The 15,253-nt window shown below is 34.5% G+C and overlaps 1 protein-coding gene across 2 annotated transcripts in view; it reads left to right on the top strand.

The window, feature by feature from the left end:
• Positions 1-15,253, top strand: part of LOC114053899 (rho-associated protein kinase 1) — a 143,922-nt gene that overhangs the window by 110,916 nt on the left and 17,753 nt on the right. For both annotated transcript variants that reach the window (XM_027877018.1, XM_027877017.1), the window contains exons 20-26: positions 3,648-3,832; positions 6,956-7,025; positions 9,541-9,635; positions 12,369-12,534; positions 13,688-13,778; positions 13,945-14,033; positions 14,957-15,145. In XM_027877018.1, the coding sequence (XP_027732819.1) occupies positions 3,648-3,832; positions 6,956-7,025; positions 9,541-9,635; positions 12,369-12,534; positions 13,688-13,778; positions 13,945-14,033; positions 14,957-15,145 (885 nt within the window). The remainder of the gene's footprint in view (positions 1-3,647; positions 3,833-6,955; positions 7,026-9,540; positions 9,636-12,368; positions 12,535-13,687; positions 13,779-13,944; positions 14,034-14,956; positions 15,146-15,253) is intronic.

The raw sequence follows: 15,253 nt of genomic DNA, 5'->3' as shown, positions 1-15,253 counted from the left end.
CTCTTCTCTTCTCTTCTCTTCTCTTCTCTTCTCTTCTCTTCTCTTCTCTTCTCTCTTTCTTTCTCTCTCTCTCTCTCTTTCTCTCTCTCTCTCTCTCTATATATGTGTGTGTGTGTGTATGTGTATGTATATGTATATAAAATTTCCCTCATGTAGTAGTCTCATCAGCTTCCAAGGGTTCATTGATTATCTATGCGCACAATGATTCCTAGATCTGTTTATCTCTATTCGGAGCTCAAGTTTCACATCACCAACTGCCATTGAATACTTTGAACTGAGTATCACAGATCTCAAACTTCATGTGTCTAAAGCAGAACTCATTATTTTCCTTTGCCTGCCCCCCCCCCCCCCCCCACCAACCTAACCCTCCTCCAAACTTAGCACTTACTGCTGAAGATACATCGCTCACTCATGTGTCATCCTAGATTTCTTACCCTACATATCCATTCATTTGTCAAATCCTCTATTTTCTTTTTCTGCAGCATCTCATATACATCCCCTTCTCTCCACTCACAGAGCTACTGCCCTAGTTTAAGTTCAATCACCTCCCACCTGGACTACTATAGCAATAACTTTCTACAGTAATTATGTTCCCTGCCTCAACTTTTTCACTGCTTCAGTCCATCCGCCATTTATTAGAAAATGAGTCCTATGGTCTTGCTCAGGCATGTTTTCAGGATGTGACATTCCACATTTTTCAAGTCCTGTTTTCACTACTTTAAAAAAAAAATTTACATGGGCATGAATGATAACTCCTAGAAGAAATCTAGAAATCATTACTGAAGATGATCAAGTCTTGGGAAAGGAACTGAAGACCTTAGGGGTTTGGGTGGTAGTTTCCTCACTGCTGCTTATCAAATGCAAGGACTTCAGAAGAGAAAGGCACATTTGGAAATGAATAACCTTATTTTGAAAGTGGTTTTCTGAGAATGGGATTCAGATTTTTTAATTTAAAATAAGTGAAAGACTCTTGTTTAGAGATAGAATATACCTAACAAAGACTAATAAGACTATATTTTCCTGGAATCTTGAAAATCTAATCAAAAGGATGTTAAAATAAAAAGAAGAGGAAGGGAAAAAACTGCTCATGTATATCCATAAGCCTAGATATGATAGGTGCTATCTGTAATGGAGTAAGAAAAATAACTTCTTAGGTAGAGTTACCTAAAAATCTGTAGGAGAAAAATCTATAAATCAATCCAGCAGTAAATCCATGACTCAGTATAGCTATATCTGAAGGATGGATGATAAGCCCAGTGTACTAGTGATCCTAACTAAGGAGAAAGATTTAACTCAAGACTTGGAATGTTGAAACCTGTGATTGAAATACAGGTCTCAGAGAACATACTTTATTTAGAAGGAATTGAATAGTTAAAACACTAGGTATGAATAGATTCAGGAACAAGACAGAGGGAAATTTGGAGAACTGCATGCTCTAAAGCATTTGGGTCAAAATAAGTGTAGGCAGAAACAGTATTATCATTGATAAAGACACCTGGACAGAAAGAGGAAATAGATGAATTCAGAAAACAAATCATAAGACTGTTATAGTGGCAGTGATGAAGACTTTTAATGTCTGGACAACTACTGAATTTTTCTTTCTGCTAAAAGCAAAGCAGATAATAATTTCCTCCCTTAAGTGGTAAGGGATAGGTGGCTAATTTTCATCCTTTAAAAGGTAGAGCAAGAAATTAGAGGAACTTCTGTTCTGTACCTGATTCTCACCAACCAAGGAAAACTAAATGATGAGAACATGGCCTGATGGGGGAAAGGGGCGGAGGAAGGAGAGGAGAAAGTGCCAAGTCTACCTTAGAATTTGTGATAGAGGAGAAGAAAACTGAGCAAAATTTGACATAGACACTAGCTTTGGGGAAATTAGATTTCAAATGTTTCATGGAGAGGGATACATAGCATACCATGGATTAAAATTCTCCAAGGGAAGTCAGCCTCGAAGTAATGTGAAGCTCTAAGGTTCTAAAGATAGAAAAAAGAATAATTCTCATGAGAAAAAAAAGGAAGGAAGGAGTTAAATATTATAAAGGAGCTAATGTGGGTACACATGAACTAAATAACCACTATTTGTTTTTTTAAATTTACAGAAGATAGAAGCAAACACAGTCAATAGGCTAAATACAAAAACATGGTATAGTGCTGAAATGATTGTCAAATAAAACTCAGAACTGTGACTAGTGAGGAAAGCTAAGGATAATATAAAAAGGTCAAGCCTCAAAGGGACTTAGAGGCAATTGAAACCCAAGGTAAATAGGAAGATTAAGAGTAACTAGTTTCCTTTGTGTCAAATGTGTGTGTGTTTCTCACACATTCAGGAACTTACTATGTATATTGATATATGATTTGGAAATTTAGTGGATCAAAATGAGAGGACTTCAGATTGTAGCTCTATATATATCATAAAGAAGTTTTGAGTTTTTACTCTATAACAGGCAAGGAGTAACTTAAATATCTGTAATTTTGTAACCGTTTTTATCTTTGACCCCAAACACATCTGTCAACTTTAGTCTTAAACTGTTTAAAAAATGTTCTTAGACCATTTGTGCAATCACTTTCATGTTTGGGAACCCATCACTTAAAATATCCATGTCCCTGAACCACCCCCCTCCCCACCCAAGTTGGATTTCTGTAGAACTCAGTGTTTTTGTGCATTGGCAGCATAACTTAATATAGAGCGAACAAGGTTGTGCAGTTCTTGCTGTCATCAAACAAAAGGTTTCTTTACTCCCTTAAGGTATAAAATGGGTTAAAAGAGAAGGTAGTGTTTGGAGAGATTTGATCCCCATCTTCCCAAAGGGAAATTGTTCTTTTTCTAAATCCTCTGCTTTTCCCAATAATGATTCATTCACCTTGATATTAGAATTTTGGTCCATGATGAGACTGGGTGATGTTTGGACTCCAGACCTTCTCTGAAAAGGAGATTTCTGCTTGGAGACTACATCAGGAAAACCCCTTTGCCCCTCTAACTTGGTGGGAGGCTAGGCTTGGAAAACAAAGTAGTATAATGCTGGACCTGATCTTAGGAAGACCTACATTCAAATTCAACCTCCAGAACTTATTGGTTATTATTGGTTGTGTGAACATGGGTGAATGACTTTATCACTTTGAGCCTCAGTTTTTCCTTCATCTGTAAAATAGAGATTAAAAGTACCTATGTCACAGCGTTTTGAGACTCAAATGAGATAGTCTATATGAAGCATTTTGCTGTACTGTTATTATTTTTAATGAGTTGGAGTCACCAAGCCCAGGAAGGTACATTTCAAGGTGCTAAAAAGATTGAACTATTGTTAGCGATATTTAATAGATTGTGGCGAATGGGAGACACATCACAGGACTGGAAAAGAACATTTGACAGTTTTCAGAAGGCTGGAAGAAAATAGAGACTCAAAACTGTAGACCAATGGACTTAGTTTTATTTCCTAGCAAAATTCTAGAATGTATGTCCTAGAGGTGGTAGAAGTTAGGTTTTTGAACCTAAGTTTATTACTCCCCCCTAATAGCTAGATTTCAAAGTTAATAGGGCTTATCAAAAATTCTTTTTAATAGGGTCGTTTAAGTGTGCTTAGATACCCTCAAGTAAGTTAGGGAACCATAATGGGCATTAAAGTTTATTAAATGTACTTTTTCATTCATAGGTTAAGAATCTAACACTGCAGCTGGAGCAAGAATCAAATAAGCGGTTACTGATACAGAATGAATTGAAAACTCAGGCTTTTGAGAAGGATAATTTGAAAGGATTAGAAAAGCAAATGAAACAAGAGATCAATACATTATTAGAAGCAAAGAGATTATTGGAATTTGAACTAGCTCAACTCACAAGGTAAGTCTTGATAAAATGAACATTTTAAGTGAATTTTCCTTTTCTCGTATGCTTGAGATCTTTTGTTGGTGTATATTGTATGCAAGATACTTTGATGCATGTATAGATCATCACCACAGAAACCATGTGTTAAAAGTCCATGTATTGTACTGAATCATTTGTTTCTATCATTAGTCCAAATTTAGTCCAAATACCTGTTTAAAGCTTCATAACAGTAAGAAAAATAGCCAGTTCCATCATTGGTTAGGTTATTGTTACCTTAAAAACTTGTTGATTCATAGGACAATATGCTGCCTATTTTTCTCCTGGAAATAATTTTTGTTTATAAAAAATTCATAATAAGTAAAATTTTATATCAGACCTTTCACATTTAACAGGTAGAATCAAGCAAATTAACACATGAGGACTTTTAAAATGCATTTGTTCTGTGATCCCCTTGAGTTCTTCCTGAAGTTCTGCTACTTGTGTTGTTTTGGGATTTTTTTTTTCTTTTTTTTGCAGTATAGTTTTCAGTGTGCCTACAGTGGTAGTTCTGCAGATTTTTATTTGCATAACTGTGTGTAAGTCGTTCCATATTTTCTTATATACTTCCATTTTTTTCTTTATGTGTCACCAGTAGTATTATATTTCCGTGCCATAGTCATAGTTTGCTCAGCTGTTCTCCAATTATTGGACTATAGTGAACTGTTTTCCTTTTTGGGGGGGGCGGGGGATATTTCAAATAGAGTACCTGTGAAAACTTTAACCTTTTTCCTCTCTTTGTGATGTTTTTGAGATGAAGTCCTAGCATTGCAACTGCTGGGTCGAAAGATATGATTATTTTAACGATTCTTTAACTGCTTTTGCTGGGCAGCTATGTGGCACAGTGGTTAGAGCACCAAGCCTAGAGTTAGGAAGTCCTGAATTCAAATGTGGCTTCCCATACTTACTAGCAGTGTGACCCTAGGCGAGTAACTTAACCCTGTTCATCTCAGTTTCCTCATCTGTAAAATGAGATGAAGGAAATGGCAAACCACTCCAGTATCTTTTCCAAGAAAATTCCACATGGGGTCACATACAGTTAGACACAACTGAAATGACTGAACAACAAATTGCTCTTGCTATGTTATAAATATTTCAGCCAGTCCCCAGCACTCCCCTCAACTCCCCAAGGAGTGTATTAGAATGTCCACTTTCCCACTACCACCAGCATTAAATTTAATTTTTACTGGGGTTTTTTTAAGTGGATGTAAAGTAGTATCTTAAAGTTATCTTGATATGCATTTTTCTGATTATTAGGAAATTTTGATTATCTTATTACGGAATTACTAATAGTTAAAAGTAATTTGTATTTTGGAGGACTGTTGGTGCCACAGGATCACTGATTTCTTCCATGATATTCTCTATGACCTTTTTCTTTTTGCAAGCTCTAGGATTGAGCTTACTGTTGACTCCTGTATTCTAAGACTCCTTCTGTTCTTTAATGGCTACCATGATTCCTTTCTGAAAGCTGAGTCCCTTCAGCATCTAGATTAGCTCTCAGGAGGGGAGCCATGACTGTGCTCCCTGAAAACAGCAAATAAATAAGTAAGCAGTTCAGAGAAATATAAGAGAATTATGATGATAAATCATCAGAAAAAATAGTAATTTACAAAGGTCTCATCAATTCATTTGCTCCTTTATATTTATAGGGGACAACTTTCTAAGTTAACAACCCTTCCCCCACCTTTCCCAGGTTACTTCTACCAGGTCTTATCTCTTGGAGACAGTTGGTTTAATTCTTTTTTATGTAGATCATAGGTTTAGGTCTTGAAGAGACCTTGGACATCATCTTGTCAAACTACCTCACTTTACAGTTGAAGAAACTAAGATCCTAGAGAGGTAAAGAGACTTATCCAGAGTCACAAAAGTAATAAATGGTAGAGAGATTTGAACTCAATTGGCACTTTAATGTACAGATAGTAAATTTTAGATCCTATGCCAAACTCAAATTCTTTTCTTTTCCAAATTCCTAGCCTTTATTTAGTTTGCTTCCCACCAAATTCCCTAATTTCCAGTTCAGTGATAGGATAGGATAAAAGACAAGCCCTAGGGCCAATAAATTAAATAATCTGTATCTCCTTTTGCATTTCTGTTTTTAGAAAACAGCTTCATCCGTCCTTTTCAGATTGCTGAATCATACATAAATTATGCCCCTTCTTGCCTTACTAAGATTGTGTGTTTCATAATTAAAATGAATACTTTGCACACTGAGTAAAAATCCACCCTCCCCCTTCTCTTTCTAGTCCTTAGCCCCAACCAACCATTCCAGGGTATCAATACTCTTAAGGTATCAAAAGAACTGACTTTGCTGAATTGAGAGTTTTGTAGTAGGAGTGAGGAAGATCTAGCTTGCGGGTCATGCAGCCTATAGGAAACCACTAAAATGTGATGCCACTGGTTGTTTCTCTAGATTACCTCTTGATTTCAAAAGCTGTTATAATAATTTTTTTCATTTATTAGAATATTCTAAGGAGTGACTGAACAGAGAATCTGTTTCATGAAATATACACATATACATTCTTTTTCTCTTTGCATGTCACTCTGTTTTGGTGTCACTATTTTTGTGTCTTTCATTTTGGGCCTGTTTTTCTTATTACGCTATCTCTTTCTTTCTTTGTCATTGTCCTCTTTGTTTCTCCATCCTTCTCCCCTGCTCTTTCTCTTTTCTTTAACTGACTATAATATATAACTTCAGCTTTTTAAAATTAGATTTATGTTCTCTTTTGGGTTTCTCTTTCAATCCCCCAAACTACCCAGTTAAGTTGTTTTTACAATTAAGATCAATCCCCCTTTGTTGTTTTGGTTTGAATGTTTTTTGTTTGTTTGTTTGTTTTGTTTTGTTTAGCTTTGCTTTGTGAATAGTTGGTTCTCACTAAGAAAAAGGTCCCTTGCCTCCCAGCATTATGCAGTATTTTTTTCAACAGTGAAATGGAACCAGTACTATAACTAACTGAATTATTGAGTTATATATTAGTAGCACGGGAATATATTTAAAATAGAGCTGTTTCAGCAATACAGTTTTTACTTTAAATAGGTTCTACAGCTATTTTTCTTACCCTATTATAAGCAGATATATTTACTGACTCTTCTCTTTTTCTGAAGACAATATTGTGGAAACGAAGGACAGATGCGGGAACTACAGGATCAGCTTGAAGCTGAACAATATTTTTCAGTAAGTTATAGAAGTATTTGTTCATTTTTATAGAGGAATTGTAAAAAAAAGTCTTAAAATGGTGTGGTTAGATACTTCTAACAAGTGAAAGGCTCTGCCTATCAAGTGTCAGAGGCACAGGGCTTCTCTCTCAATTTCCAATCTATGTAGTTGTTTTGAATGGAAGGAATTGATGATCTGATTGATAATTAAAGGAAATACTTCTGTCTTTGGTATCTTTCTGCTGTCTGTCCTTTGCACACGTCCTATCCAGCACAGCTTTTTGTATCGCTTTGTGTTATGGCAGTTGTTCTTGTTTTAAGATCTGGTTTTACCCATAAACAAAGTTGAATGTACCAGAGGTACCTTCTAGTTTGGTAAAGAGACTCTTGTTATCTTGATACCTTATTCTGTCAATCATTTGATTTAATATGCTTTGTTGATTTACTTTTCTACTTTTTGTTCTCAATATAAAACTGAAAAATATATTGTTGCCATAGTAAAAAGAAAAAATAGTTCAGTATTGCTTATGAAAGATTCAGCTGCATCTTTTATTTCCCTGCTTCTCATAAATTCCCAGTACTGTACTGATTCTGTAAACTTGTCCATAATATTAAATTCTGTCTTGTATGCTGAATACATCACTTGTTAGTTAAAAAGATGAAAAGCACATTCAAAAAACTGCTAGGTTCTTGGTCGTGTTATGTATTATGATTGCACAGCATTGAACCTATAACATAGCCCTATTTTACTGTGTTGCTAAAGGGAAAAGGATCAAATAAAATGTCATTGACTACTGAAAGCAGTCTTGCTGTTCTGGAATAAATTTAGAATTTTAAAGAATCTGTGCTTTCTTGATGGGTATAAGTTGCCACTTTAGCTTCTGTCCCCCACATCCTGCATATTGCAAAAATAGAAGTCTATTCTCATAACAAACCAGAAAGCCCATTTGATAAGAATAAGCTGGCATTTAAAAACCCTGGATACAGGTTAAAAAGAAATGTTTTCGTGTATTTTGCATTTAATATGAATGATAAAATAATTTCTCAAGTTACTCTCTATAGAATCTAATAGCACATACTAAATTCTTTATATTTTATCTGTTCAGACTTCTTAGTTATGTTAAGAGAGAGAACTTTTTTTTTCCTTCAAATGTGATGTGTCCAAGTTATGCAGGAAGGCCAAGATTTGCCTGATTTGGTAGTTTATGGGATAAAAAACATTCAAAATGCTGTGTTTTAAACTCTTTTAAGATAAGAATAAAATACATGAACATGGTGAGCCCCTGGGAGCGGAGGTCACCAAGTTTCCTAAAGAGGAGGTTGGGGGGAAACCAGCCTAAGTCAGAAAATGGAGCTGGTCAGAGGTACTGTACTGCTGCAGGACCAGGCCCATGAGTAGCCTCCAGTATTTCCAGCCTTGGCAAGATAGAAAGACCTTGTCTTTTTTTTTTTTAATTTAATTTAAAAAAAGGGGGGGGAGAAGAAAATAAGAATAAGTGATCAGCATGTATGGTAAGGAACTTAGTGAACTCTTACTTATAATGCTTAGAACCAGAGTATTATTTTTCATCTCCAGGTAGGTTTCCTTTCTGAACCTCAATATTTCAGAGTTAAAAGAAAGATGAGAGAATGTAACTCCTAATGATAGAATGAAACACTATAGGACATGCAAACACTTAAACTAGATCAAGTCATCATCATTCTTATTTTACTTGCATTGCCATAGGCATCCATGCAGCGTGTCTTTGGAGAAGTGAATTTTCTTTTCCTTATCTTTTAAAAAATGTTTTATTGATGCTCTTTTTTCATAAGTCACTATCACTTCCCAATGCCACACTAACTTACTTCCTCCCCAATGTCCATTAGAAGTGTCACTGGGAGTAAAGGGAGTAAAGAAATACTGCTAAGCAAAGTGTATTGGCCATGTCTGAAAATGTATGCCTCGTTGAACATTCATGTATCACAGCTTCTCTAATAAGAGACAGGCAATATGCTTTAATTGCAGTCCCCTGAAGTCATTGATCAGCATTCTTAAATATGTCACTGTTGTGTCCACTTACATTATTGTGGTCATCATGTAAACTACTCTTCTTATTCTGCTTAAGAAGTAAGTCTTTCTTAAAGGAGTTATTACTTTGACAGCATGAGTATTTCTTGCAAGTATCACTGCAGTAAATGATGCATTAACTTTTGCCTTACCCACCTTTTATTTTAGTAAAGAAGTGTAATTATAAAGGCTAAAGGACTATATATCAAAGTTGGGAAGTGTTAGAACCTTCAGAGTAAAGGAGTTCTTTTAAATTAAATTTTGTAGTATGTATATGCTGTTAAGAAATTAAATATGTGATAGATTTGAATAAGAAAATGGAAAATGTTTTGCAAACAATATTAACTTTATGAATTGATATGTTTAAAAGTTGTAGTTATTAAGTTCAAATGATTAGCTTACTTGATTATCTTACACAATTCAATTGAATTCTTTTTTAACTGGCTATATAAAAACTGCTTATTTCTCCTTGGTACTTGTTTTGCAGACACTTTATAAAACTCAGGTAAAGGAACTTAAAGAGGACATTGAAGAAAAAAATCGAGAAAATCTAAAGAAAATACAGGAACTGCAAAATGAAAAGTATGTTCATTTTACTTTGGCTCAGAAATCACAGTAAAGTGATTTTAACTTTTAGTTTGAAATTATTCCCTAAAACTAATGAAGTTAGCTCAGTCTATCCAATCCTGTGCAATATTTTTTATTTGTGATGTAGTTAGGAATAGTTTGCACAGGTTTGAACTGAAGGTTTTTACCTTCTGTGATGAAAATGTTTGACAAACTAATTAATAATATGAAAAGATTACAAAGAGAAATGTTAAACATCTTAAGAAAATAAATTTTTCTTGAATGCTTGAATACTCTAAAATAGCTGTTATATGAACAGTTGAAGTACTAAAGTTTATCCTTATTTAGTCATTAAAATAAGTCTCCTAGAAACTTTTACTAGACTACATTTTATTAATTTTGCTTCAACATTGAATTCAACAAACATTTATTAAGTGCAGGGCACTGTGCTAGGCCCCAGGGACTGTCCCTCACTTCACCCTGTACACAGATATATGTAATCTAAAGTAGTTTGAGGAGGGGGAAGGGGTGAGTGGGGACAGAACCGGAAAGGCTTTGAAAGAAGGTGGTGCTGAAGCTGAGTCTTACAGTAAGCCCTCCCTCACTTAAATTCAATTCACTTGCATGTCATGGCATCACCTCCCTGATGTCATAGTCCTCTTCAAGAACTAAGGACATATAACAACAATGGTAAGATAAAGATTCTAAGAGACCAGAGAGGAGACTTGATTGTATTCTAGGCCTAGGGGACAGTGTGATGAATGCATGTTGAGTCTGGGGAAAATCTGATAAGCCCATTTGACTAGAATGTAGCATGTGTGAAGATAGTGTTGTATTTAAAGCTGGGAAGGTAGGTTAGAGGCAAATTGTTAAGGGCCTTAAATTCCAGGTGAGGAGTTTTCATTGTATCCTTGAGGCAATAGGGAGCTACTGAATTTATACGTGTTACTTAAAATCAGAAGTTTAGAGTTGAATGACCTTGAGAAATATGTACTTATTTTACAGAGGAAGAAATGTTAGCCTGGAGGAGCTAAAATGATTTGCTTAAGGTTATTGAACTGGTTATTAAGAGGTATGATGTGGTAGAAAACATTGGAATGGTAGTTGAGCAGACCTGACACAATTTTAGACTGTTAATAGAAGAAATCAGAGGTAACAGTCCTATTGTAAGAGAGATTGATAGAGTGTAGTTTAGTGTGATGGTAGATTTAGATGAGAGTAGAGTCTGGAAACTATGTATTATAAACTATAAGCTCACAAATAATAGACATAGGGAAGGAGAGATATTTGATAGCAATCTTCACACAAATGGCTGTCAAGTAAAAAGAGATTTATTTGGTACTTCTCCAAAGGATAGAGATAAGACCAAATTGTGAAAACTATTAGGAGGCAGAATTCTGCTGAACATAATGAAGAACTTAAAAAAATAATTAAAATTGTCTTTAAGACCCCAAATGAGTTACTTTGTGAAGTAGTGAGTTTTCCAATCATTTGAAATGTTCAGGCAATGGCTGGATAACCACTTGTCCAGAAAGTTGAGAAGGAATTATTTGATTTAGCAAGAAATTGAGTTGTATGACTTAGGAGGACTTTTGCATTTTTAGGATTCTGTGACTCATTCATTTTAAAGAAATAAACCTATCTCAGTTGTAGCAAATCGAGATACAAGGTGAATCATAGAGCTGGAGTTGGAAGGGACTTCAAAGGCCATCCAGTCCAGTCACTTAATTTTATAAATGAGGAATCTGAGGCCCAGGAGAAAAAAGTGACTTTCCTAAGGTCATGCTAGTTTTAAGCGACATAGATAGGATGTGACAGGTCTTTAACACCCTAAAGGCATAGTTTTTTTCTACTGTACCACGTATGCCTCCATGACAAGCTTATTAAAAATGTTAGACTGTCTCAAAGAGCAGTGTGACATAGTAGATAGAGAGCTGGCCTTAAAGTCAGAAAGATGTGGTTCAAGTCTCACCTCTGCTGATAAAGTAGGTTGTATGATCCTGAATAGATCACTTGATTTCCTGGTGCCCCAGGCAAGTCTCTAAGCCTAACTTTGCAGAACAGTCATTTAACTGCTTTGGCAAAGGGAGTTTCCTCACCGATGAAACAAGGTTACATACTGTAAATGTCTGCTACACTCATTAGTTGCCAGTTCACTATTGACAACCACAAATTTTGAACTAGCAGTAGTGCTCAACAGTTTAGCATTGTAGCCAGCATTTTTATGACACAGTTCTTCATATATTAAATACTGAGTCTCAAGCAAAAATTCACATCCTCTGGTGTCTAAACTGTGATTTAGGGGAATTTGTATTTAGACCCTCACACCCATCCCTAAAATTTAGTTTCTTAATTTGTTTTATTACAAGTAAATGAAATAACTTTTGGCACAGAGCTTTATTAAGAGAAAAAAGTTAATTTTTTTTTAAAATACAAAATGCTTAATGTTACTTTACTGCTTCCACTTAGGTGAAAGAATAGTAGATACTTCGTTAAACATTTGACTTCATTTTCTATTTTTTTCAAAGAGCCAGACAGATACATGAAGGCCAACTCCATTATCCTTATTGGAATTTTGTAACAGATTAAGCATTATGCCTTGCATGATTAAGAAATTGTAGGTCCTGTGATCTTTCTAGTGGCAATTTAAAGACACACACAAATAATCCAATTAGAGGAATATCCTCGATTTATTCACTTTCCCTGAAAATATCCATTCTTAAAGAAATCTTTTACTTTCTATTGTAGAGAAACGTTTGCTGCACAGTTAGACCTGGCAGAAACAAAAGCTGAATCAGAGCAGTTGGCTCGACGTCTCCTGGAAGAACAATATTTTGAATTGACCCAAGAGTGTAAGAAAGCAGCTTCACGAAATAAACAAGAAATTACAGATAAAGATCACACTGTCAGTCGGGTAAGCTGACGTTACTAAAATGAATTTAAATCTCACTAAGTGTTATATCCTAAAGTACTGGCATGTTCTTGAGCCTGTGATCATGCTACCCCAATCAAAGAGCAGTAACTTCAAAACAGTTGATACTCTAAAATGTATTTTGCTTTGAAGTATATTATATTATATTCTCTTTGGGGCATCATGTTTTCCTAATTTTATTTAAGCAGATATTAAAATTCCCTTTTATTTTCCATGCATGTATCTACTAATATAAAATGTGGTACTGATTCATGTGCCAGGAAGAAAGAAGTCATGCTTGAGACTGAACATTTATTCCAAATAATCCAGAGGTCTACATATACATAATAAGTTGTGTCTCTGTGTGTGTATGTGTATGTGTGTATATTTATGCACAATCACTTGTATTTATATTTTATGTTATATTATAATCATATGCGGTCTGGTCCTAATATTAGAATCATTAAATTTTAAACCTGAAGAAACAGAAATAGTTTGATATAGCTAGTTGTGTAACTTTAGGGAAGTCTTTTCATACCTGTGGGCCTCAGTTTTCTCATTAATGTAATGATTGAATTGGACTAGATGATACTGGAAGTCCTTCCTGACTTTGAAGCCTTTGTACTGTGAATTAGTCCAACCTCACTATTTGACAAATGAAGGGATTTGGGCCCAAAAAGATTGTTGGTTCCCTAGAGTAACACAGCTCTTTAGTGTAGCTGTAGAGCTAAATCTCCAAGCATCCCCACTCTTAAGTGTCAGGACTTTTCAACCACACTTCCTGCTGCCCTTCATTCTTCTGAGCAGTTAGCATGAAGCTGACCAGTAGGGTAGAGCAAAGATGAATTTGTTTGGGCCCTTTTTTAAATTGGAAAATACCTGTGCAATAACTACTAAAAAACTAAGACTGATTTTTATAACTCTTCATATGCGAACATATCCATAAACATATTTATATTAATCTAGTGAAGAAAAGGTATGAATAGAACCTGAATTGATTAAAGTAACAAAACAATATATTTTAAGTAGAAATTCAGATATTCCCTGTGATTAGTCCATACTAATCTGTATTTATATGGCAAGTGAAAAATTCATTTTGAAGATCATTGCTTTGACTGGAAGTCAGCTTTAGGTTATGATTTTTTGTTTCATTTAGCTGGAAGAAATAAACAGTACATTAACCAAAGATATTGAAGTATTAAGAAAGGAAAATGAAGAGTTTACTGAAAAAATGAAGGAACAAGAAGGTATGTGGATTTTAATAATTAATAAAGAAGTTTTACTAAGTATATAATAGACTATTAAGATAAATGAAAAAATTTAAAAATTTTACTAAGTATATAATAGAATATAAGTTTATTATATGAAAAATACTTATCTTTGCCCCCCAAAATATTTTAACTCATTGAACAGATTATAAATTGAAGAAAGAAGAGGAGATCACTAATCTTAAAGCTTCTTTTGAAAAGAATATTAATACTGAAAGAACCCTAAAAATACAGGTATGTCCTTTCACTATTGTTCTAATTATTTTACAGTTGTCAACTTATGTTTAAGTATTGCTAGTTTATTTAGTTTAATGCTATACAAAATAAATCATGACCTGTCTTTGAGGGCCTTGCATGTAACAATAATATTTAATAATATTATTAAAAATAAAGAGTAGTATTTATTTTTTTCAATGGGATGAATAGGCATGTAGTAGTCAATCTACTGATGTTTAAAATAGAGCTTTTCAGGGATATACTGAGAAAGGAAAAATAGCTTAGTATATATGAAACAGAACTCTATTCCATTTTATATACAAAACTGGGGACTGAAAGTAGGAAAGAATGGATGGGGGCCTGGCTGGAAAGAAGAATAACTTGACTAAAGTTAGTGAAGTGAATTATGGGCACAAGAGTGAAAGTGAGAGGGGCTAGAATGCCTTGAAGCTGAGTCATGTAAGGCTGGAATTTCCTCATTCTATTTGGAGGATTGCATTATACTCTGACCTAAAATATAAGGTGTTCCATGGAAAAAAGTTGTTATATATGGGTGTTTTTTAATATGAATACACATTTCTAATTCTCACTCTGGCAAAGAGTTTGAAATTTATAATAGGGCAATTTTAATTGACTGCCCCCTACTGAAGAATTTTTGTAATCTGTCTTACAAATTACAAGAATGGAGTGAAACAACATGTTACCGTGCTATGTGTTGATCTTGTGATAGATTGTAAATTCCTTGAGGACTACTTCATTTTTGCCTTTGTTTCAACATTGCCCAGCACGTAGTAGGCACTTAATAAATTCTTGTTGACTTACTGATACACCTGTTTACATTAGTATCTTTCACTTTATGATATTGAATAAGTTTTTCCCTTAAAAAATATTCAAATTGCTTGTGGAGAACTATTATGTCCTTTTTCATGCATATTTTATAGGCTGTTAACAAGTTGGCAGAAATAATGAATCGCAAAGATTTTAAAATTGATAGAAAGAAGGCTAATACACAAGATTTGAGAAAGAAGGAAAAGGAAAACAGAAAGTTACAATTGGAACTCAACCAGGAAAGAGAGAAATTCAATCAGATGGTAGTGAAACACCAGAAGGAACTCAATGAAATGCAAGCGGTAAAGTTGTGTTTGTGTTGGATTATTTTTTTTTATTTTTATTTATTTTTAAAACTTTACTTTACCTATACCAAGGGTGGGGAACCTGCAGCCTCGAGGCCATGTGTG

The sequence above is a fragment of the Vombatus ursinus genome, unplaced genomic scaffold (assembly GCF_900497805.2).
Source record: "Vombatus ursinus unplaced genomic scaffold, bare-nosed wombat genome assembly UNPS02014812.1, whole genome shotgun sequence".
NCBI lineage: Eukaryota > Metazoa > Chordata > Mammalia > Diprotodontia > Vombatidae > Vombatus > Vombatus ursinus.
The sequence above is the reverse complement of the archived record's forward strand: the minus strand, read 5'-3'. Positions and strand labels throughout refer to the sequence as shown.